This window comes from Maylandia zebra, linkage group LG11, assembly GCF_041146795.1.
Source record: "Maylandia zebra isolate NMK-2024a linkage group LG11, Mzebra_GT3a, whole genome shotgun sequence".
Classification (NCBI taxonomy): Eukaryota; Metazoa; Chordata; class Actinopteri; order Cichliformes; family Cichlidae; genus Maylandia; species Maylandia zebra.
The window spans coordinates 16,608,941-16,631,902 of NC_135177.1; the positions used below are offsets into that span (position 1 = coordinate 16,608,941).

At 44.1% G+C, this 22,962-nt stretch overlaps 1 protein-coding gene across 1 annotated transcript in view; it reads left to right on the forward strand.

The window, feature by feature from the left end:
• The window catches only part of me1 (malic enzyme 1, NADP(+)-dependent, cytosolic), an 83,079-nt gene extending 76,802 nt beyond the window's left edge, over positions 1–6,277 (forward strand). The window contains exons 7-14 of the mRNA XM_004541646.2: positions 2,390–2,499; positions 4,187–4,284; positions 4,589–4,702; positions 4,822–4,927; positions 5,070–5,212; positions 5,314–5,487; positions 5,584–5,682; positions 5,773–6,277. Of these exons, the coding sequence (XP_004541703.2) occupies positions 2,390–2,499; positions 4,187–4,284; positions 4,589–4,702; positions 4,822–4,927; positions 5,070–5,212; positions 5,314–5,487; positions 5,584–5,682; positions 5,773–5,940 (1,012 nt within the window). The 3' untranslated portion in view covers positions 5,941–6,277. The remainder of the gene's footprint in view (positions 1–2,389; positions 2,500–4,186; positions 4,285–4,588; positions 4,703–4,821; positions 4,928–5,069; positions 5,213–5,313; positions 5,488–5,583; positions 5,683–5,772) is intronic.
• The last annotated feature ends 16,685 nt before the right edge of the window (positions 6,278–22,962 follow it).

Genomic DNA, 22,962 nt, shown 5'->3' on the forward strand with positions numbered 1-22,962 from the left:
AATACTTCTTCTTCTTTTGGCTGCTCCCTTTAGGGGTCACCAAAGCGGCTTGTCCACTAGTCAACAGAACCGGTGGTGTTCATTGTTAACCAGTGTATGGAAATCTTATTCTTCATGATCTGTATGTCTGCTTTAGTAAAGATTTTAGGGTAGATGCTAGAGCTGGGCGATAGAACGATAACGATATGTATCGCGATATAACTTTTACTCGATAGAGAAATTACGCTATCGCGATAGACCTCGCCGCTCTTGTCCTCAAAAAAAAAAAAAAGGTCAGCCAATCCAAATTAAGTAGCGCAGAGCCGAACCAATCACAGCCGCAGCGTCACGTCGCGTGACTTGTTACGTACAGCACAAGTGCCAAGCCGCACGTGTGTTTGTTTGGGAAGCAGCCAGCGGGTAATGGAGGAAATGAGTGTGCCGACTAGAAAAATCAACCGAGCGTGACCGAAGAGAAAACAGATGATGGTTCCAGTGCCGGAGAGATTGTCAAACGGAAGAGCCATAGAAGTTCCGTAGTGTGAAGGTATTTCGGCTATTTCAAGTCTGACAAAAACAGAGTAGCGTGCACTGTAAATTGTGCCGAAAACAAGTCTGGAAATACAATAAACTGGTGCATGCGTCACACTGTGCGCCACGTTATTGTTTCGGTGAAATGAATTTCTACAATACTGTTACTGTTAATTCTACTCTCTGCAGTGTTTAAATGCTTACATATACACACAGTTACTGTCCGTCCACACATACGACTCGGTTCTGCTTCTATGCCCCAGCTTTGTTTACTTTTTCCCACCGAGGCTTCTAGACTTCTGATTGGCCAACATTTCGGCACGGTTAGGAATCTAGCGCCACCTGCTGCTTTGGCATGTTCATAGCAGCGTTTTCCTTCATTTCTGCCTTTATGTGTGGACGGGATTATTTTTTAAAACGAAAACGGAAAATCCCCGTTTTCAAAAATACCCGTGTACGTGTGGACGTAGCCTCAGTCTCTGACTGGAAGCGCTAATTCGTCATTCGGCTTTTGTCAGACTAAAGTAACTGTTAAAACTGTTTGAAAAGCTCAGCTATACAACAAGGAGAGATTGAGAATTTCCTTTTAGTTCTCAGTTTATTTGATATTGACAAAAGTTAGTCAGTTTTGTCTGTTCTTCTGTAAAACAAACTAAGATTTATTTTTAGAATTAATATTTTGTTTCTAAGTGGAATTGACAATTTAGTCTGTTTCGTTTGTTCTATTTTGAAACTTAAACGCTTTAGCGGCTGCCTTGTGTGTAGTTTGCAATATTTGCCTTTATTTATCTGAAAAAGTCTCATGTTCCTTAAGTACATCTACCCTGTTGAACTTATTATGGGAAATAAATATTTAAATAAAAACAAGCTGCTGATTATTTCACATTTTACTTGTGAGCAACGGCACATTTAAATCTTACAAATATAGTTATTTGGCTCATATCGTGATAGATATCGTTATCGCCTGAAATGAAAAAAACATATCGTGATATGAAAAAATCTCATATCGCCCAGCTCTAGTAGATGCCCATCCTGATGCAAACCTCCACATTGTTACAGGCCTGGGCTCAATACTGCTGTAGGAGTACACTGGCTTGTAGCCCCTCATGGTTGGGTTAGGAACTGATGCTTAATGGAAACCAAGAATTTAAATACTAATTAAACTGGTACAAAAACCCTAGAAAACTAAAGAGGATCAGAACTCAAATAACATAGCAATAATGAAATATAAGCAGAAATAAAAAATTAACATAAAAATAATCCAAAGTGTCAAAGACGGGTAACACTTTAAAAAAAGAAAACAAGCTCGAGTATGCTGATAACAAACACCAGGCCAAGCTTTCCTTCTCCTACATCTGCAAACCTTTTTCTGCTCTCCAAAAATCAGGAAATCCCTGAAAGACATGGAAACTTTCATTTGGCTGCTTTATCTTGTTTACAGATGTGAAATGCTGGGCTGATGTTTGGTTGGTTGTTTAAAGTTTTTTGTAGGAGCTCATAAGCTCCGGCTCCTGTGTTGATTGCATGTGATAGGCGGTCCGAGTCCAACACTGCTCGGTGTTCTTTTGCTCCGATCTCACCTTTTTTGTGACTTTTATTGGATGTTTGACCTCTCTCACTGAAGCTCATTGTGACCAGCTGTTGTACATTTTACAAAGCAGTGCTCTTCTGTAAGCTGAGACCTTCAATCAGTTGTTAACTTTTTGGACCAAAAAGCCAGCAGTGCTGTTGCCGAGCACCTCCCTCTGGAGTGAAAAAAATGCTCTTTGTACATGTGTGGGCTGAATTTGAGATGTTAAGATAGCGACTCTCCTTCCCCTGCTCCTTTTCATCCTCCGTTTTGGCTCAGCCTGATGTAATGCGGCTCTTGTGTTCACAGGTATGGAATGGACTGCCTGATTCAGTTTGAAGATTTTGCCAATGTGAACGCTTTCCGCCTATTGAGCAAGTACCGCAACAAGTACTGCACATTCAACGATGACATCCAAGGTAACACACGCACACAAGGATGGATAAACCAGTTGTCAGTACAGCTGATAAAAAGCTGAGGAAAAACACCAGATGTCAAAACCAAACTGCCCTTCAGCTCTTGTATTTTTTAACTTTCCAAAAGTTTTCCCTGTGACTTTTTCATTAGCATCCTTAATAACCAGCCCTAAGAAGACTAAAAAACACTTAAGTTAATGACAGCTTTCCTGCTATGTAAAAAGTGGGCAGCTTTTTTTTTTTTAGCTGTAGGTACATTTCTACTGCTGAAGGGAATGTTACTGCAGAGTCACAGTCTCTACTTTTACATCACTGAGGGCAGCTAATTGCACATGAAAAACAGTCAGACTTTATAAGGATAGTAAACTCCTACTTTAACTTCAGGTTTTATACTGAATACAGTAAAAAAAAAAATTAAGTCAATAGGAATAAAAACAAGCAGTAACAATAATCAGTCAGCACTGAAGTTTGCTCCTGGAATATCTGCTCACATTCTGCTCTACTTACAGCCTCTTTGGATTCTGTAAGGTGTTGTTAAAAAAATTCAGTTACATTTCAATTCAATTGTATCTTTTTTCTATAGTGCAGAATCACAACAGCAGTTGCCTCAAGGTGTAAAAACCCAGTATACAATACAATACACAATAATACAGAGAACCCCAACAATCAGATGGCCCTTTATGAGCAAGCACTTGTGACAGTGGGAAGGAAAAACTCCTTTTTAACATGAAGAAACCACCAGCAGAACCAGGCTCAAGGAGGGGCTGCCATCTGCTGCTACCAGTTGGGGATGAGGAGAGAGGGACATAACAAAAGACACGCTGTCAAACCGACCCAGAGATTAATAATAACTAATAATTAAATGCAGAGTGATGTATAAATACAATAGAGTGAAAAGAGGTTAGTAAAGTAGAACTAAGCGTCAGCCTAGGCCTATAGAAATGTGACTACGCTTGGGTTCAGGGTCGCCTGATCCAGCGCTAACTAGAAGCTTAGGCTTAAAAGCAAAGTTTTAAGCCTAAGCTGAAAAGTAGAGAGGGTGTCTGTGTCTCAAATCCAAACTGGGATCTGGTTCCACAGAAGAGGGGCCTGAAAGCTGAAGCCTCTGCCTCCCATTCTACTTTCAAATACCCAAGAACCACAAGTAATCCCGCAGTCTGGGAGAGGAGTGCTTTATGGGGTGATATGTTACTATGAGGTCTTTAAGATAAGCTGAGTCCTGATAAGAATGAGTCAGAAAATCTCAAAAATAGTTATTAGATTCTATTTAAAAATGTCTCTCAAAGCAGAGTTCTCCTGGCCTCTGAGCAGCAGACTCAGGTTAGCAGTCTACCCTCATACATGCCTCTGCTGACTTATGTTGAGAGTCTTGTCACTTGCTTGGCTTTGCAGTCAAAATGATGCAGTGTCCCCAGAAAGTTAAATGCACACCTCACCTCTCAATATCTGGGCTCTATACCACTTTGGTGTCCTGCAATAGCTCATACTTTAGTTATCATTCAGCTAAGATTGGATGACACATGACGTGATCATGTGACAGGCTCGCATACAAAGTCTCTTATCCCATGTGTCCCGCTTGGTTATGGAATCATGTTTCTATCACACAGAATGTAAAACTGGTAAAAAAAAAAAAAATCCTGTGAAGCTGCATTATCTCCAAGCACTAAAGTTCCTCTGTCTTAATCTGCAGGTACTGCTGCAGTAGCAGTAGCAGGACTACTGGCCGCCCTTCGCATCACCAAAAGCAAAATGAGTGACCATACCGTCGTGTTCCAAGGAGCAGGAGAGGTGAGTGCAAAATTCATTCTGAAGAAGAGACTTGTTAATGCTGACAGAACATACCTAATTCTGCTGTAAAAAGAGAGCACCAGCACTCTGACTAGTGAACAGTACAGTGATTTCATTACCATTAATCAAACTGTTCTCAATCCTCTTCACCACAGTTAGCAGCACTTTCTAACACAAAGAAGACATTACGGTTTAATATTCTTTTGTGAGGTTGATGCGATTTTATGGCAGGATTAGTCATGTGAAACTAAATCTGCCAATCAGCTCCCACCATCCTACTGTTATCCTTTCTGTCTGCTCACAGGCAGCGATGGGGATTGCTGAACTGATCACCATGGCCATGGTGAAGGAGGGGCTCTCCAAAGAGGAGTGCATGAGAAAGATCTGGATGGTTGATTCTAAAGGTCTCATTGTCAAGGTACCTTACTTAACCTGCAAACATCTGTTATAAACATGCATATTTAACTCAGACCCATTTTTTTTTCTGTTCTCTGACGTTTCTACTAATAACTGAATACCTTTAATTTTCATTCTTAGGGTCGGGACCACCTGACTCATGAGAAAGAGAGTTTCGCACATGAGCACCCACAGATGAAGAAACTGGAGGATGTGGTGCGGGAACTGAAACCTACAGCTATCATAGGTAAAACATTGTATGATGTTATCTGTCACCAATGCATTTGTAGACTACAGTGAGAATGTGAGGTCATTTTGAATATGCTGAAAATGAAGACTAAAACAACTAAAAGTTGCCAAATGGAATAAACAGCACATTACTGTCCCAGGTGTGGCAGCTGTTGCTGGAGCCTTCTCTGAGCAGATCATCAGGGACATGGCCTCGTTCAATGAACGCCCCATCATCTTTGCCCTCAGCAACCCGACCAGCAAAGCTGAATGTACTGCTGAACAGTGCTATACATTCACAGAGGTGCTGAAGACTGTGCATCCCAATGCGTGTCCAATTTGAAGGATCATCCCTAATGAAAACAGGCATTGTAAATACTTTATAAATACTTTTCTGTGATGCAGGGGCGTGGCATTTTTGCCAGTGGTAGTCCATTTGATCCTGTGACACTGCCTGATGGGAGGACCTTCTACCCAGGTCAGGGAAACAATGCCTACATCTTCCCTGGTGTGGGCTTGGGCGTCACTGCCTGCTCATTGCCGCACATTACTGAGGAAATATTCCTCATTGCAGCAGAGGTGAAACATTCACTCACACAGTCTATAGTCTATATGCATCCTTTTCAATTTGTTGTGCTCTCTGTTAGTACCTGCTCTTTCTTTGCTTTGAAACAGGCTCTTGCTCAGCTGGTGACTGAGGAGCACCTAGCAGAGGGAAGACTGTATCCTCCTCTCAGCACCATCAGGGATGTCTCTTTCAAACTGGCAGTCAAGGTGAGCTCAGCAGATGCACACAGTGCAGGAGATACATCTTGTCATATCTGGGTGCAGTTATATGAAACAATGAAAACCTATGTGTTACAGATCATGGAGTTTGCCTACAAGCACAACATGGCCACACTTCGCCCTGAACCGTCCGACAAAGGAGCCTATATACGCTCGCTGTCCTACAGCTGTGACTATGATGACTTTGTTGTTGACTCGTACCGCTGGCCTGAGGACAGCATGAGTGTGCAGTCATGCAAACTTTAATGCACTGGATATAGAGACCAGGCAAACCCTGGGAAGGCATGGTGACTACTGATGTGCACTGTCATCATCAAGATGTGATGTTGGGATATGAGAGAAGCTCTGTTTAGAATTTTCTTATTGATATGCGTTACTGTGAAATAAGTGACGACAACACATAAATATTGAAAAGCGCTGGAATTTTTTAAAAAAGTACTGGAAGACAAAGCAGTCATGAAGTGTTGTACCAAAGGCATCTTTTCACAATAATCTGAGGAAAGTCTGTAACATGATGTTGCATTATGACTGTACCAGTGGAAATCAAAAAATTCTTTCTCAAATAAACATTGTTTGATTAATATTTTCCATGTTCAGTGATCACATTTGTACTGACAAAAGGGCAAAGATGGACAGAGACTTTGAATAAAACCTTCACTGAGTTTTGTAGAGAATCGCTGTGTAAAAGGTCCTGCCACTGAACGATATGGTGCTCTGCCTCCCTCTAGGGGCCACCTTATGTCATTGCAGTGGAACAGGGAGCTTAAACATATCTTGGCTTTTGAATCACCTTTCTCTATGTATGTTTTTAGTAATGTAATTTGAGCTGAAAACCCGTTTGGCGCATATTTGTTAATAGCAAATTCAAACAAAGAAATGCATTCACAAACTGTGTCACGCAGAAAAAAAGAGGCACACATGTATCAAAGAGAGCCAAATTCAATCCAAATATTTTATTGTCCAGCTGTGATTTGCTGTCCTTCTGGTGCCTTTTGAATTAAATTGAGGAGGATTTTACATGAATTAATTAATCAATCACTCGCCAGACAGTCAGTACCAGAGGCCATGGTGAGCCCACTGCCAATCCCAGTCTGAAATCAATAAAGAAACAACCAGACCAGTCAGCATCCAGTGTTCAGCGTCTCGCCCGGGGCAAAAAAACTGAGAGACAATCTTTATTAAAAAACAAAAATTTCCCCTTACACTTTCACTGTTCCAGCCTCCATTTAAAATCCCCAAATCTGCCCTGGGCAACCACTGCTCTGACCTGAGGATCAATATGTCTCAATGTCAACACCATCCAGTTATTAGTTGTGGCTGTGCGAGCCCCAGGAGCTATAAAACTAACACATAATTGACTTTTGTAAGGCTGTGTTTGGTTTGTAGGCAGATAAAAGGATTAACATCTTCTTATTGCCAGACAGTCTAACAGAGAGTTGTAGCACTCAAAAAGAATTCAGAGCTGAAAACAGAGAATTCCACAACATCAAAGAATAACAAAAAGTTTATCTTCCAAGGGGGAAAAAAAACATTTTTGAAACCTTATTTTAGAACAAATGAAGTCGGTGATTCAAAATAACCGACCAAATGTTTTTTCTGAGGTTAAAAAGTGAAGAGTTGCTACTAGAAGGTGTTTGATAAAGACTGTAAAAAGACATGGGAAGGATTTCAAGTTCCTCTTTCAAAATTAATTAAACCGGTCATTTCTTTAATTAAATTACCTTTTTGTTGTTTAGATTTTCCCCAAAAACGTGTCTCTCCATGCCCTAAAAAGGCTTAGATTTACCCCTTTGTATGTGCAGGTCTGTCAATATGCAAATTAGTCCACAGGACAGTCTCAGCCAACCCCTCTACTACTTCCCAGGACCTCTTTATCAAACAGCCACTAATGTGTCATTAAAGGCAAGTAAATCCTGTTCCTGATGCAGTTCAAAGGTGTAAATGTTCATCAGTGGTGCTGCTGACTGCTTATTTTACTCAAGATGTGTCTTCACAAACATAAAAGCACAATATGGAAATTTTAACATGGTTAAAATTTTTAAGGATATAATTCAACCTTAGAATCGCACAAGCAGAACACACCAGTAATTCCATGAGTTATGTGCAAAATGCCGAATGTTAACAGCACTTCCTATTATTGAGGAAGAAACCCTTTATCCTCATTGTCAGGTTCAAATGTATTCATCTAGCAAGACGGTCTATTGTTTCAGTTTTTGATCTCATTGCATCATTTCTTTATTGATTAGAACCCAGTAACAACATTTAGATAACATTTCCTCCTTTTTAAAAAATGTAATATTTCTATTAGCTATCCTTTAGCTATTTAACTATTTAGCTAGTGTTTTAGTATCTCAATTCAAACAATATACAACTTATTTATACTTATACTGTTTATTCATTACTTTTACGTATCTTTAAGCATTTTTAACAAATACTTTTACCTACTATTACACTTTTGAACTGTTTTAGCTTTAGCTCTATATTTTTAGCATGTGTTACCATGAGCTAACAAAACTGATGCTTTCGCTGTCCGTTACTTTTAGCTGTTATAGCTCTTTTTTATTACTGGTAGCTAGCTGAACTGTTTATTTATATTTCAGCAGCTTTCACTGTATTTCTGTTACTTTTAGCCATTTCAGAATTTCTAAGATAAGCTTGGGTACTGTAAACGATTTGAGCTATTTTACTTCATGCAGCTACAACCATTCTTTAACCTTCTAGGACCTGGTGTCCACATATGAGGACATCACATTTTGGGTTATTTAGACCAAAATACTCAATTTTGCTATACAAGGGCCTGATATCCACTTACGGGGACATTATACTGCTACTGTCCTATTGAAATTTTAAACGAATATCCTCATATGTGGCTCTCATTTTTCTTAGAAACAAAAATCATGTTAAAAAAATCAGGTAATTCTTTGTTTTTACATTCATCATGTCCCAATCAGTCCAAATATCAAAGAGAAATTAAAAATGCATGCTATGAAAGAGTTTGGGTCTTAGGAGGTTAAGGTAAACCTGAGACTTTTAGCTAACAGATTTAACAGTTCTTCATTACTTTGAGGTAACTAGTTGATTTCCACATTGAGAAATAGACACAGAGATTTTATAGCTGGTGAAATATAATTATTTATTTATTTAGTTTGAACTTTATTCTGTTTGTGCTCCTTTACTTCCTTTCCATGTTTGCTTCACCCTGCAGCCCTCTCTAGCACCTTGCTGGTCACATGGTAACAGACAGCTGTAACCCGACATCCTTTTGACCTTGTTTACAGTCTCATGTTAAATGGCACCTTGCTAAGACCTTTTGATCAGTGCCAATCAGTAAAGACCCCCAGGGGAAAGTCGCCCGCGTGAGTCTGTCTACCCATCCTCCCACTCGCCTGTCTGACATTTTATCCAAACAACCTCCCCCATCTGCACATCCACCAGGCCGCACAACTGGTCAGAATAACTTTCATTCCTCACAGGACATGCAATTTCTCCTATTTGTCTGAGTTTGTCTCCACAGTTCAGTCAGCCTTGGACTTTAATGACAATATAAAGAAATTTTTTTGTGAGTTTTTAGATGCCTGTGCATCAGCAGAGATCGCCTGATGCTGTGAAACAGTCCCCAGGGCTTAAACACCAGCCTTTACTATTCTGTGTTTATACACTTTTTAAAAAAAAATGCTCTTGCTCAGGTGATGTTGTGCCAGCAGAGGGCGCTTTTATTCACTGTTCAAGCAGAGCTCGATAAAAGGCCTTAAATGTCACCACAGTGCATCTTTTATATTTCCAACCAAGCAGCACCTTCTCTACTGTCATTTCCCCTTACATCTACTGCAACTTGTGTAGCTAATGCATGAAGATAATGACTACTATACGTACAGTAATAACCCCCAAAAACGAAGTCCTCCATGATTTTCACCACCTACGTCTAAAAAAAGAATGAAGAGATTCCTTCATTGCACCAGCTCGAGGGCAGTGGTGGAGATGGTGTTATCCAGTTTAATAATCATCGACAGTATGTGGAAAACAACTGGTTAATATTGCCTAAATAGAATACATCACTTAATATCTTATTGATTCTGAACAATATTTTATTATATTAAAGTATGTTTTGAGTACTTTACCATAGAATGGAAAGATTTTTCTAAATAAATATATATCAAATAACAGAAGCTATTTTTCGCGTGTCATCACCTCTCTATCAACTGTAATTTTTAAGGTTTAGATGATTTTTTTTTTTTTTAAATGTTAAATCGAATTATTTGGTAGGTAAGACACTGCATGACCTCACAGCTCAAAGTGGATACTGAAGAAAACAAATTCTCTAGGCATCTTTTTCTATTGCCAAAATTTGATTTGTCTGTAAGTACACTGTATAAAACCCCAAGTCATTCACAAACTTATAAGCCTTGGCAAGAAAATAAAGTATTTAGAAGAAGGTTTTGTAAAACCTGTTTGTGTAACCTGTTTGTGTATCAGCTAGCAACATCTGCTATGTGAATTCTAAAGCAGCTCTGTTGTCATCTGGACAGCAGTTTACACTTCAAGGATTCTGTTTGCACCACTATGCCACTTTTTGTTCTTCCTCAATAAAGGTGGCTGCATTAAAAATTGAAATGTATTGATTGTGAAGTACCACCGCTAAATAAGAACAGGACGCAACCAACATGCAGCTTTTCTGTCCTTTTGAATTAACCTTGCTCAGCGTGTGAAAGGATCACCGCACAAAAGCTCGCAACAAAATGAAAATAAAATTCTTCATTTGCTATAACTTTGTGTTTATCTTCACAACAACGTTAAACTTCTTCAACAAAATATCAACGTTTCCTACCTGTGACTGTGTCACAAAAGGATTGTAGTGACAGAAATCTGCATCTTGATGTGTGGACAGTAGACACCAGATTGGCACACTCGGCCTTAGTTTAGTAGCTAAAACCTAATTAACCTCCTGCAATCACGACAAAAACAACCCCTTTTGTGATGCAAGTCAACACAAGTTGCTACCAAAACCGACTTTTATTTTCTCAGCAAATTCGGTGCCCTACCTAGCTGGTAGTAGACTGAATGAGGACCGTTATCAAGGAACCTCTGCTCAGCAGCTCCCTACCGTTCAGCCATCCTTGTGAGTGATTCTGTGACTAATTCGGAGGGACGTCTCTGTTTCGCAGACAGTTCGTGAGGCCTGCACGTCGCACAGGTTTTAGCCTGAGAGGCAGTGGTGGGCGCAGGTTTCCGACAGCCTGTTGTTTCTCGGGCGGGTACCACGCGCAGATACCAAGCAGGAGCGCCAACGCCTTGACAACCTTTCCATAATTAGATGAGGCCTTGCGCTCAGCGTGGGCATTCTCGCACTGAAATCTAACATGACATGTGTGATCACGACCCAAAGTCGTGTTTAATTAATTTTTGTTGCAACACAGGGTGCGCAGACATCATTCCCTGCAGCTCTCGCCACCAAACAAAACAGTGTTCTACTAAAATAGGCCACATTGTAGCATTTGTGAACAATTACGTGAACGTTTACCGAGTTCAACCTGCTCTTTAGACAAAAATCAACAAGTGATAGGTCCAAATGTGCGGTTTATCATTGATCATTGTTCAGTGTTTTACAAATTCAAGAGGAGGAAAATGTTTTAACCTACTTCTGTAAAGTCTCTCTACAGCGCCTTTAGCTCTTAAGCATGTCTTTGCCGCCTTTTGAATGTCGGCACATGCTAGCCAGGCTTGTGCTTATTATTTTGCTGCAAGCTCCAGATGGATCAACACATGCTGAAAATATTACAAGCAAGACATTTGCATGTGACCTAAATCACTCACTAAATCACTTCTGCTCCACCATGCAAAACGAGTCAGTCCAAAGACACCCTTATAAAGGTCCTGGATTAGAACATTGCATTAACTGAGATTTTCAGTACTGAGAAAAATAAAAATTAGTGAGGCAATTGGCAGTTTTTCCTTCCTGTCAGCTTAGACATGGTCATACTATACTGCAGAGGTGTGGACTCGAGTCACATGACTTGGACTCGAGTCAGACTCGAGTCATTAATTTTATGACTTTAGACTTGACTTGAAAAAATGTTCTAAGACTTGTGACTTGACTTGGACTTTTACACCAATGACCTGGGACTTGAATTGGACTTGAACCGGTTTACTTGAAAAGACTTGATATTTCACCCCAAATATAAAATTTAACATACATATTATATAGAGATTGAAAATGTGACGTCATTCAGGGGTAAAACCGCAAAGGATTCTGGGAACTCGTGGCAAGAGGTACTAGCGCACGCAGGCTTTCAATTGAAATCAGTCACACAGCGATAAAAAGAAACACAAAAATGTCAAGAAGCTGTTGTATTATTAACTGCAATAGCCGGTCGCATGACAGCCACGGGAAGCCGACGGGTAAAGAGATCGGTTGTTATCGGATTACGTCGTTGAAGAGAAATTGTTCGAGCCATGTTTCCGAAGTGACAAACAGGCGACTGGATTGCAGCCATTCAAAGACCAAATATAACGTCCCAGAACACTCCAGCTCACAGGTTAGTCTGCTCCAAGCATTTACACGAAGGTCAGTGTTTTTTAGTAGTTAACACGTCATTTTCATAACATAATTAGTGATATAGGTTACAAGCAAGTCTGGCGCTCAACAGAAATTGTCGCGCTATGCTCCTTTGTTTATTGTGCATAAATGGTGAATTGTCCTGACACAATTTTGCGTTTCGCTTCTGTTATTACCATGGTACATTGACAAAAACATATACTTTTATTCACAGGGTAAAACAGTTTTGTTTGTATCACTAATTGCCAGAGGTGGGACCAAGTCATTGTTTTGCAAGTCTCAAGTAAGTCTCAAGTCTTTATCCTCAAGTCACAAGTCAAGTCTCAAGTAATGTCATGCAAGTCAGAGTCGAGTCTCAAGTCACTGGTGTAAAAGTCCAAGTAAAGTCACAAGTCTGAAATTTTGAATTTCAAGTCCTTTCGAGTCTTTAAAAAAAAACGAAAAAATTATGTTGCAGTTATGCTAAATGTAAATATTAGACCATGTAATTTTTAAATCTGTGTTTTTCTCAACACATGACGAAATAGTGAACGTAGAAAATATACACAAATTGTGAAATTACACCTCTATACAATGCAGCTCGATTAAACCTAGCTCCTAGAATAATTTTCACCGACGGTTCTGAGATAAGCTGCATGTTATTCTTGGATGCGGTTGTAGGACCAGCTTTAAAATCGCATGACAAAAATATCATACACATTAAAAAAACTGTATCACCAACGTAGCCTGGACAACATTTGCTAGTTAGATGAAGTCAGCTATCTCATCGTAGCATATTTATATGCATATTTATAATCATATGGTTCTTGGAGTGAGTGCATACACTCATGAAGTTTAGTAACTTCAGGTCACTGCAACAAGCCCAGGTACAGTTTACCGACGGATGGGTGCAGGACCTTGAAATGCACCGTGTAGAAAGTAAAGACCATCGTACGTATCATAAGTTTACCAGTCTCACAAATCGTCGTCATAAATACACATTCGTTAACCGTTTATTAATAGGACCTTTGAGCTCAACTGTAATTAATTAGTAGTGGAAATAATTTCTGGTAGCATCACAGAAATGTAGCAGTGACAATAATACTGTATGCTGTAATCGTACTGGACAATTGGTGATACAAAAAAAACTGTTTTACCCTGTGAATAAAAGTATATGTTTTTGTCAATGTACCATAATAACAGAAGCGAAACGCAAAATTGTGTCAGGACAATTCACCATTTATGCACAATAAACAAAGGAGCATAGCGCGACAATTTCTGTTGAGCGCCAGACTTGCTTGTAACCTATATCACCAATTATGTTAAGAAAAATGACGTATTAACTACTAAAAGACACTGACCTTCGTGTAAATGCTTGGAGCAGACTAACATGTGAGCTGGAGTGTTCTAGGACGTTATATTTGGTCTTTGAATAGCTGCAATCCAGTCGCCTGTTTGTCACTTCGGAAACATGGCTCGAACAATTTCTCTTCAACGACGTAATCCGATAACAACCGATCTCTTTACCCGTCGGCTTCCCGTGGCTGTCATGCGACCGGCTATTGCAGTTAATAATACAACAGCTTCTTGACATTTTTGTGTTTCTTTTTATCGCTGTGTGACTGATTTCAATTGAAAGCCTGCGTGCGCTAGTACCTCTTGCCACGAGTTCCCAGAATCCTTTGCGGTTTTACCCCTGAATGACGTCACATTTTCAATCTCTATATACACTCAACAAAAATATAAACGCAACACCTTTGTTACTGCTCCCATTCCCCATGGGATGGACGTAGAGACCTAAAATTCATTCCAGATACACAATATAACCATCCCTCCCGAACAGAGGTCACAAATCAGTCCAAATGTGTGGTAGTGGGCACATCTGCTATATTGAGATAATCCATCCCACCTCACAGGTGTGCCACATCAGGATGCTGATCTGACATCATGAGTAGTGCACAGGTGTACCTCAGACTGCCCACAACAAAAGGCCACCCTGGAATGTGCAGTTTTTTGCGCTATTGGGGGTCTGGGGACCCAGAACCGGTCAGTATCTGGTGTGACCACCATTTGCCTCATGCAGTGCAACACATCGTCGCATGGAGTCTATCAGATTGTCAATTGTGGCCTGTGGAATGTTGGTCCACTCCACTTCAATGGCTGTGCGAGGTTGTTGGATATTCGTGGGAACTGGTACACGCTGTCGTATACGCCGGTCAAGCACATCCCGAACATGCTCAATGGGTGACATGTCCGGTGAGTATGCTGGCCATGCAAGAACTGGGACATTCTCAGCTGCCATCTGCCCTGAACAATGTGAACCATGATTCATCCGTGAAGCGCACACCTCTCCAACGTGCCAGACGCCATCGAATGTGTGTCAGGCGCAGTGGCCCGTGGAAATGGAATGAACTCAAGTGCAGATTCAAACCCGGAGGCCAGGGGTGAAGTGTAACGAAACGAGATTTTATTTTACAATGTTCAAAAGCTAACAGAAAGTGCAGACTAGAATCAATGAACATAAACTAGATGTCTGCGGCGAGAGAAAATACTGTGATAATAACTAGATGGCAGGGATATGGAGTGCAGGTACTGGGCAGGGGAAACTGTGGCGGGCCAGGGCACTGAAACAGAGGAGAGAGCAGTCAGGGGAATCCCACAGAAGGTTGCGAGTGAGTCTTAGGATAGTGCACTGATCTTTCTTACAAACTTGCAGGTGAGGGTTGCGTGGAGAGGGGAGGCAGGAGAGGTCCAGGTGGGTGCTGCATGCAATGCAGGGAGGCAGGCAGGAAAGAGTGGCAGCTCCGACACGGAGAGTGATTTCCGGCGGCAGCAAACTGGTATCCAGGAGAGCTTGGTAGGTGGGGTTCCGAGGCTGACGAGAAAAACAGAGATACGATTAATACGTATGATGAGTCACCAATGAATTGACGTGAGGCCGAGAACTGACTAAAGTTGGCAGATAATCTGGCGACGACCAGTTGAGTGCGCCGGTCATAAATACTGCTGGTATGATTGCCATCAGGTGAGGAACAACAAAGACTCCACCCAGTGGGGAGGAGCTGATGCTGTGGAAAACCACCCAGACCACGACACTACCCCCCCATCAAGGGTCGACCCCCGGCGACCGAGCCCCCCGCGGCCCGCGGCGAGCCCTGTAAAAAGCAGAAAGCAAAGCAGGATCCAAAATCAAGGAACGAGACACCCAGGACCGCTCCTCAGGCCCATAACCCTCCCAGTCCACCAAGAACTGCCGGACCCGCCCCCGCCGACGGACGTCCAGAATGCGCCGGACCGTGAAGGCAGGATGCCCACCCACGAGCCGGGCGGGAGGAGGGGGAGCGGAAGGAGGGCACAACGGACTCACGACCACCGGCTTGACCTGGGAGACGTGGAAGGTCGGGTGAATGCGCAGTGAGGAAGGCAGCTTCAACCGCAGCGCAGAAGGGCTGAGGACCCGCTCCACCTCGAAGGGTCCAATGAAACGCGGGGCCAGCTTACGAGACGCCACCTTGAGGGGAACGTCCTTAGCAGACAACCACACCTTCTGCCCAGGGGAGTAGGCAGGGGCTGCCCTGCGGCGACGGTCCGCGTACAGGGACTGGCGAGCAACGGACCGGCACAACGACCGACGGGTCAACCTCCACGCCCGCTGACAACGTCTGAGATGGTGTTGGACCGAGGGAACCTCGAGGTCGGCCTCCTGGTCGGGGAAGAGAGGTGGCTGGTAACCTATGGAGGCTTCGAAAGGCGAGAGGCCAGTAGCAGACGACGTAAGCGAATTGTGAGCGTATTCTGCCCACGGCAGCAACGAGGACCATGAGGCGGGGTTGGAGGCAGCGACACAACGGAGGGTGGCCTCCAGTTCCTGGTTGAGCCGTTCGGCCTGCCCATTCGTCTGAGGATGAAATCCTGAGCTCAAGCAGGGTTTTGCCCCGAGAGCGGTGCAGAACGACCTCCATACCCGTGAAATGAACTGAGGGCCCCTATCCGACACGATCTCGAGAGGTATGCCGTGGAGTCTGAAGATCTGCTCGGTCATAATCTTGGCGGTCTCTGTTGCGGTGGGGAGTTTGTTTAGGGCGACGAAGTGCGCAGCTTTAGAGAATCTGTCTACTACTGTGAGTATGGTGGTTTTACCCGAGGAGGCGGGAAGGCCAGTGACGAAATCCAATGCAATGTGAGACCAGGGGCGATGCGGTATAGTGAGGGGTTGCAAAAGTCCAGCTGGGCGTAGTGAGCTCGTTTTGTTGCGTGCGCAGACAGGACAGGCAGCTACATATTCTTTGACGTCTTTCTCGATAGTCTCCCACCAGAAATACCTTTTAAGGAGTGAGCCTGTCCTCCCCCCACCCGGATGGCACGCAAATTTGCCCTTGTGGACCCAATCGATCACCTTAGGGCGAGCCCCGGTGGGGACATAGCGTCGGTTCGGAGGGCCCGTGCCGGGGTCTGGCTCCGTCTCCAGCGCACGGCGGATGTCCTCCTCCACGTCCCAGGCGACAGAACCGATCCTGACTCCTGCTGGCAGGACGGTGGGTGCATCAGACGGGTCACACACAGGGTCGAACTGGCGGGACAGGGCATCCGGCTTAGTGTTGCGGGTGCCTGGTCGGTAAGAGATGGAAAAGTTAAATCGAGTAAAGAACAGGGACCATCGAGCTTGACGTGAGTTGAGCCTTTTGGCTGTGCGTAAGTAGGTTAAGTTCTTATGATCAGTCCAAATGGTGAATGGATGCTCTGCTCCCTCAAGTAAATGCCGCCATTCCTCCAGCGCCAGCTTTACAGCAAGCAGCTCCCTGTCTCCAACGTCATAATTCCTCTCCGCAGGTGAGAGGCGGCGGGAGAAAAAGGCGCAGGGCCGAAGCTTAGCAGATGGACCTGAACGCTGGGACAACACCGCCCCGACCCCAACGCCTGACGCGTCTACTTCCACGATGAAGGGTTTACTATGATCAGGATGGATTAAGACCGGCGCAGAGGTAAACAGTTCTTTCAACCGGGAGAAGGCGGCGTCGGCCTCCGGATTCCAATGGTAAGGCAGCTTAGAGGAAGTTAGACGAGTTAGGGGAGCGGCTACCTGACTGTAATTCCTGATGAAGCGGCGGTAGAAGTTCGAAGCCCAAAAACCCCTGTAAGTGTTTTCGTGAGGTTGGTAGTGGCCACTCCGCTACTGCCTTCACTTTAGCCGGATCTGTCTTCACCTGCCCCCCTGCAAGAACGTAACCCAGAAATGACACAGACGGTGAGTGGAATTCGCATTTCTCGGCTTTGACGTATAACTTGTTCTCCAACAACCGCTGGAGTACGGTCCGGACATGGACTCTGTGTTCCTTGAGGTCTTTGGAAAAAATCAGGATGTCATCGAGGTAAACGAAGACAAAACGGTCCAGAAAATCCCTGAGGACATCATTCACTAGGGTTTGAAAAACTGCAGGTGCGTTAGTGAGGCCAAATGGCATGACTAGATACTCGAAATGTCCTAAGTGTGTGTTAAACGCTGTTTTCCACTCATCCCCCTCCCTGATTCTGACTAGGTGATATGCGTTCCTGAGATCCAGTTTGGTAAAAATGGTGGCCCCATGGAGGGGCTCAAAAGCGGAGCTGATGAGCGGTAATGGGTATTTGTTTTTAACTGTGATGTCATTAAGGGGCCGAAAATCGATGCATGGACGGAGTGTGCCATCTTTCTTACCCACGAAGAAGAAGCCAGCACCCACGGGGGAAGTTGAAGGTCTGATGAGTCCAGCCGCCAGTGAGTCTCTGATGTATTCTTCCATGGCAGCCCGTTCAGGGCGTGACAAGTTGTAGAGGCGACTGGAAGGCAACGTGGAGCCGGAAAACAGGGTAATGGCACAATCGTAAGGGCGATGGGGTGGCAGGGACAGTGCCTTGTCTTTATTAAAAACTTCGGATATGTCATGGTATTCGGGGGGGACCGCAGAGAGGTCAGGGGTGCGGTTCTCCTTGCTAGAGGGCTCGGTGGCCCCTGGTGGGGCAGCTGAGACGAGACAGTTAGCGTGACAATATGGGCTCCAACTCACGACCCTCTGTCCCACCCAATCCAGGTGAGGATTATGATGCCTTAGCCATGGGAAACCTAAAATGATGGGCGTGTCAGGGGATTGTGAGGTGTAAAAGATCAGTGTTTCTCTGTGGTTGCCGGAAGTGATCAGGGTAACCGGTGCAGTGCGATGAGTAATGTGAGAAAAAACCTGATCGTTTAATGCCCTAACTGGAATGGACGGATTTAACTCAAAAAGAGGGATCTGAAGCTGTTCAGCAAATCCCCTGTCAATCAAACTCTGCTCGGCCCCTGAATCAACCAGCGCTGATGAGACGTGGGCTCCCTGACCGAGTAAGAGTGTCACAGAAAGCAAAAATCGGGGCTTAGCGTTAACCCTGGTACCGCCCACCCGTACCCCCGGATCTACCGGCGGGCGGTCTCTTTTCCCTTCCGAGGGCAGGAAGAAATCAAATGCTCACCGGAGCCACAATAAAAGCAAGAGTGTGAACGGCGGCGCCTCTCTCTCTCTTCCACCGTCAGCTGGTAACGCCCGATCTGCATGGGTTCCGGTTCCGGCTCACCACCCCCTGTGCCAGTAATGGGAGCGGACGGCTGAACCGGAAGCGGTGGCGGGTGAGAAACGACCGGAGATGACCGCCGCAAAGGCCGACGGGAACTGTAGTCCCTCTCCCACTCTCGCTCCCGCAACCTGCTGTCGATGCGAAGCGTGAGGGAAACCAGCTCCTCGAAATTAGCGGGCTCGTCCCGGGAGGCCAGGTGGTCCTTCATCTCATCATTGAGAGAGTGAAAATACACCCCATGCAGAGCCTGATCAGACCAGCCCGCCTCAGCGGCGGCGATGCGGAAATCGATCAGGAAGTCCGCAATGCTCCGCCGTCCCTGACGAAGATGCAACAGCTTCCGCGCCGAACTGCGTTCAGAGGTCGGGCGAGCGAAAGTTTTCTTAAACTCACTCAGAAAATCGTCATAACGACAAGTCGGTAACGGATGTCTAGCTAAATACGCCTCTGCCCATGTAAGGGCGCGCTCGCGCAGTTTCCCGACTAAATACGAAATCCGCACGGTTTCAGAAACAAACGAGCGGGGTGAGCGCCCGAATGCTAGCTCGCACTGAAGGAGGAAACCGCTACATCCTTCCCGGCCGCCAGAAAAAGGTTCCGGCTCCGGGGAGGCGGCATCGCGGAACATCGGCGTCTGCAGGGGCTCAGGATCCGCAGCGGGCTGAGGCGGCGGCGGCGCGGATACCGATGCCGACGTACCGGGAACGGGTTCGGGCTCCGGGGCAGTGGCTGACTGCAGGGTCTGAACCGCGGACTACATCTTCTCTTGCTCGTCGGTGAGTAAGTTAACCTTCGCCAGGAGAAACTGGAGCGCGTCCTCGTGAGAGCCAAGAATGGCGCCCTGTTTTGAGACGGCTGTCCGGATTTGATCCGCTGAGTCCATACACTGGCCAGATTATACTGTCAGGCGCAGTGGCCCGTGGAAATGGAATGAACTCAAGTGCAGATTCAAACCCGGAGGCCAGGGGTGAAGTGTAACGAAACGAGATTTTATTTTACAATGTTCAAAAGCTAACAGAAAGTGCAGACTAGAATCAATGAACATAAACTAGATGTCTGAGGCGAGAGAAAATACTGTGATAATAACTAGATGGCAGGGATATGGAGTGCAGGTACTGGGCAGGGGAAACTGTGGCGGGCCAGGGCACTGAAACAGAGGAGAGAGCAGTCAGGGGAATCCCACAGAAGGTTGCGAGTGAGTCTTAGGATAGTGCACTGATCTTTCTTACAAACTTGCAGGTGAGGGTTGCGTGGAGAGGGGAGGCAGGAGAGGTCCAGGTGGGTGCTGCATGCAATGCAGGGAGGCAGGCAGGAAAGAGTGGCAGCTCCGACACGGAGAGTGATTTCCGGCGGCAGCAAACTGGTATCCAGGAGAGCTTGGTAGGTGGGGTTCCGAGGCTGACGAGAAAAACAGAGATACGATTAATACGTATGATGAGTCACCAATGAATTGACGTGAGGCCGAGAACTGACTAAAGTTGGCAGATAATCTGGCGACGACCAGTTGAGTGCGCCGGTCATAAATACTGCTGGTATGATTGCCATCAGGTGAGGAACAACAAAGACTCCACCCAGTGGGGAGGAGCTGATGCTGTGGAAAACCACCCAGACCACGACAATGTGAGCATTTGCCCACACAAGTCTGTTACGGCGACGAGCTGGAGTCAGGTCAAGACCCCGATGAGGACGACGGGCATGCAGTTGAGCGTCCCTGAGACGGTTTCTGACAGTTTGTGCAGAAATTGTTTGGTTGTGCAAACCAATTGTTCCAGCAGCTGTCTGGGTGGCTGGTCTCAGACGATCTTGGAGGTGAACCTGCTGGATGTGGAGGTCCTGGGCTGGTGTGGTTACACGAGGTCTGCGGTTGTGAGGCCGGTTGGATGTGCTGCCATATTCTCTGAAACGCCTGTGGAGACGGCTTATGGTTGAGAAATGAACATTCAATGCACGGGCGACAGATCTGGTTGACATTCCTGCTGTCAGCATGCCAATTGCACGCTCCCTCATTGCTTGTGGCATCTGTGGCATTTTGCTGTGAGACAAAACTGCACATTCCAGGGTGGCCTTTTGTTGTGGGCAGTCTGAGGTACACCTGTGCACTACTCATGATGTCAGATCAGCATCCTGATGTGGCACACCTGTGAGGTGGGATGGATTATCTCAATATAGCAGATATGCCTACTACCACACATTTGGACTGATTTGTGACCACTGTTTGGGAGGGATGGTTATATTGTGTATCTGGAATGAATTTTAGGTCTCTACGTCCATCCCATGGGGAATGGGAGCAGTAACAAAGGTGTTGCGTTTATATTTTTGTTGAGTGTAATATGTATGTTAAATTTTATATTTGGGGTGAAATACCAAGTCTTTTCAAGTAAACCGGTTCAAGTCCAATTCAAGTCCCAAGTCATTGGTGTAAAAGTCCAAGTCAAGTCACAAGTCTTAGAACATTTTTTCAAGTCAAGTCTAAAGTCATAAAATTAATGACTCGAGTCTGACTCGAGTCCAAGTCATGTGACTCGAGTCCACACCTCTGCCAATTGCCCAGTACGATTACAGCATACAATATTATTGTCACTGCTACATTTCTGTAATGCGAACCAGAAATTATTTCCACTACTAATTAATTACCATTGAGCTCAAAGGTCCTATTAATAAACGGTTAACGAATGTGTATTTATGAAGACGATTTGTGAGACTGGTAAACTTATGATACGTACGATGGTCTTTACTTTCTACACGGTGCATTTCAAGGTCCTGCACCCATCCGTCGGTAAACTGTACCTGGGCTTGTTGCAGTGACCTGAAGTTACTAAACTTCATGAGTGTATGCACTCACTCCAAGAACCATATGATTATAAATATGTATATAAATATGCTACGATGAGATAGCTGACTTCATCTAACTAGCAAATGTTGTCCAGACTATGTTGGTGATGCAGTTTTTTTTATATGTATGATATTTTTGTCATGCGATTTTAAAGCCGGTCCTACAACCGCATCCAAGAATAACATGCAGCTTATCTCAGAACCGTCGGTGAAAATTATTCTAGGAGCTAGGTTTAATTGAGCTGCATTGTATAGAGGTGCAATTTCACAATTTGTGTATATTTTCTACGTTCACTATTTCGTCATGTGTTGAGAAAAACACAGATTTAAAAATTACATGGTCTAATATTTACATTTAGCATAACTGCAACATAATTTTTTCGTTTTTTTTTAAAGACTCGAAAGGACTTGAAATTCAAAATTTCAGACTTGTGACTTTACTTGGACTTTTACACCAGTGACTTGAGACTCGACTCTGACTTGCATGACATTACTTGAGACTTGACTTGTGACTTGAGGATAAAGACTTGAGACTTACTTGAGACTTGCAAAACAATGACTTGGTCCCACCTCTGCTATATTGCATATAATGTGATAACTGAAATGACACTAATACAAATGATTAAATAAACAGATAAAAGAAACACATGGAGACCTATATAACCTACAGAGAATTTAGAGCGCATCTTGGAAATTCAAGAAATATAGTTTAGGTTTGAATGATTTTTGTAAATGTTTGAAGCTATAATTTGAAGTATAATTTGAATTTGAAGTTAAGTGTAACGGTATTATGTGATATACAGTGGGGCAAAAAAGTATTTAGTCAGCCACCGATTGTGCAAGTTCCCCCACTTAAAATGATGACAGAGGTCAGTAATTTGCACCAGAGGTACACTTCAACTGTGAGAGACAGAATGTGAAAAAAAAATCCATGAATTCACATGGTAGGATTTGTAAAGAATTTATTCGTAAATCAGGGTGGAAAATAAGTATTTGGTCAATAACAAAAATACAACTCAATACTTTGTAACATAACCTTTGTTGGCAATAACAGAGGTCAAACGTTTACTATAGGTCTTTACCAGGTTTGCACACACAGTAGCTGGTATTTTGGCCCATTCCTCCATGCAGATCTTCTCGAGAGCAGTGATGTTTTGGGGCTGTCGCCGAGCAACACGGACTTTCAACTCCCGCCACAGATTTTCTATCCGGTTGTTCAGTCTGACGTCACTAGCCGTGTCTGGGTCTAAACTCCGCTGCAGGTCCATATATCAAACGATCACTATGGCATTACTGAGAGTTGAAAAACTGTCTAA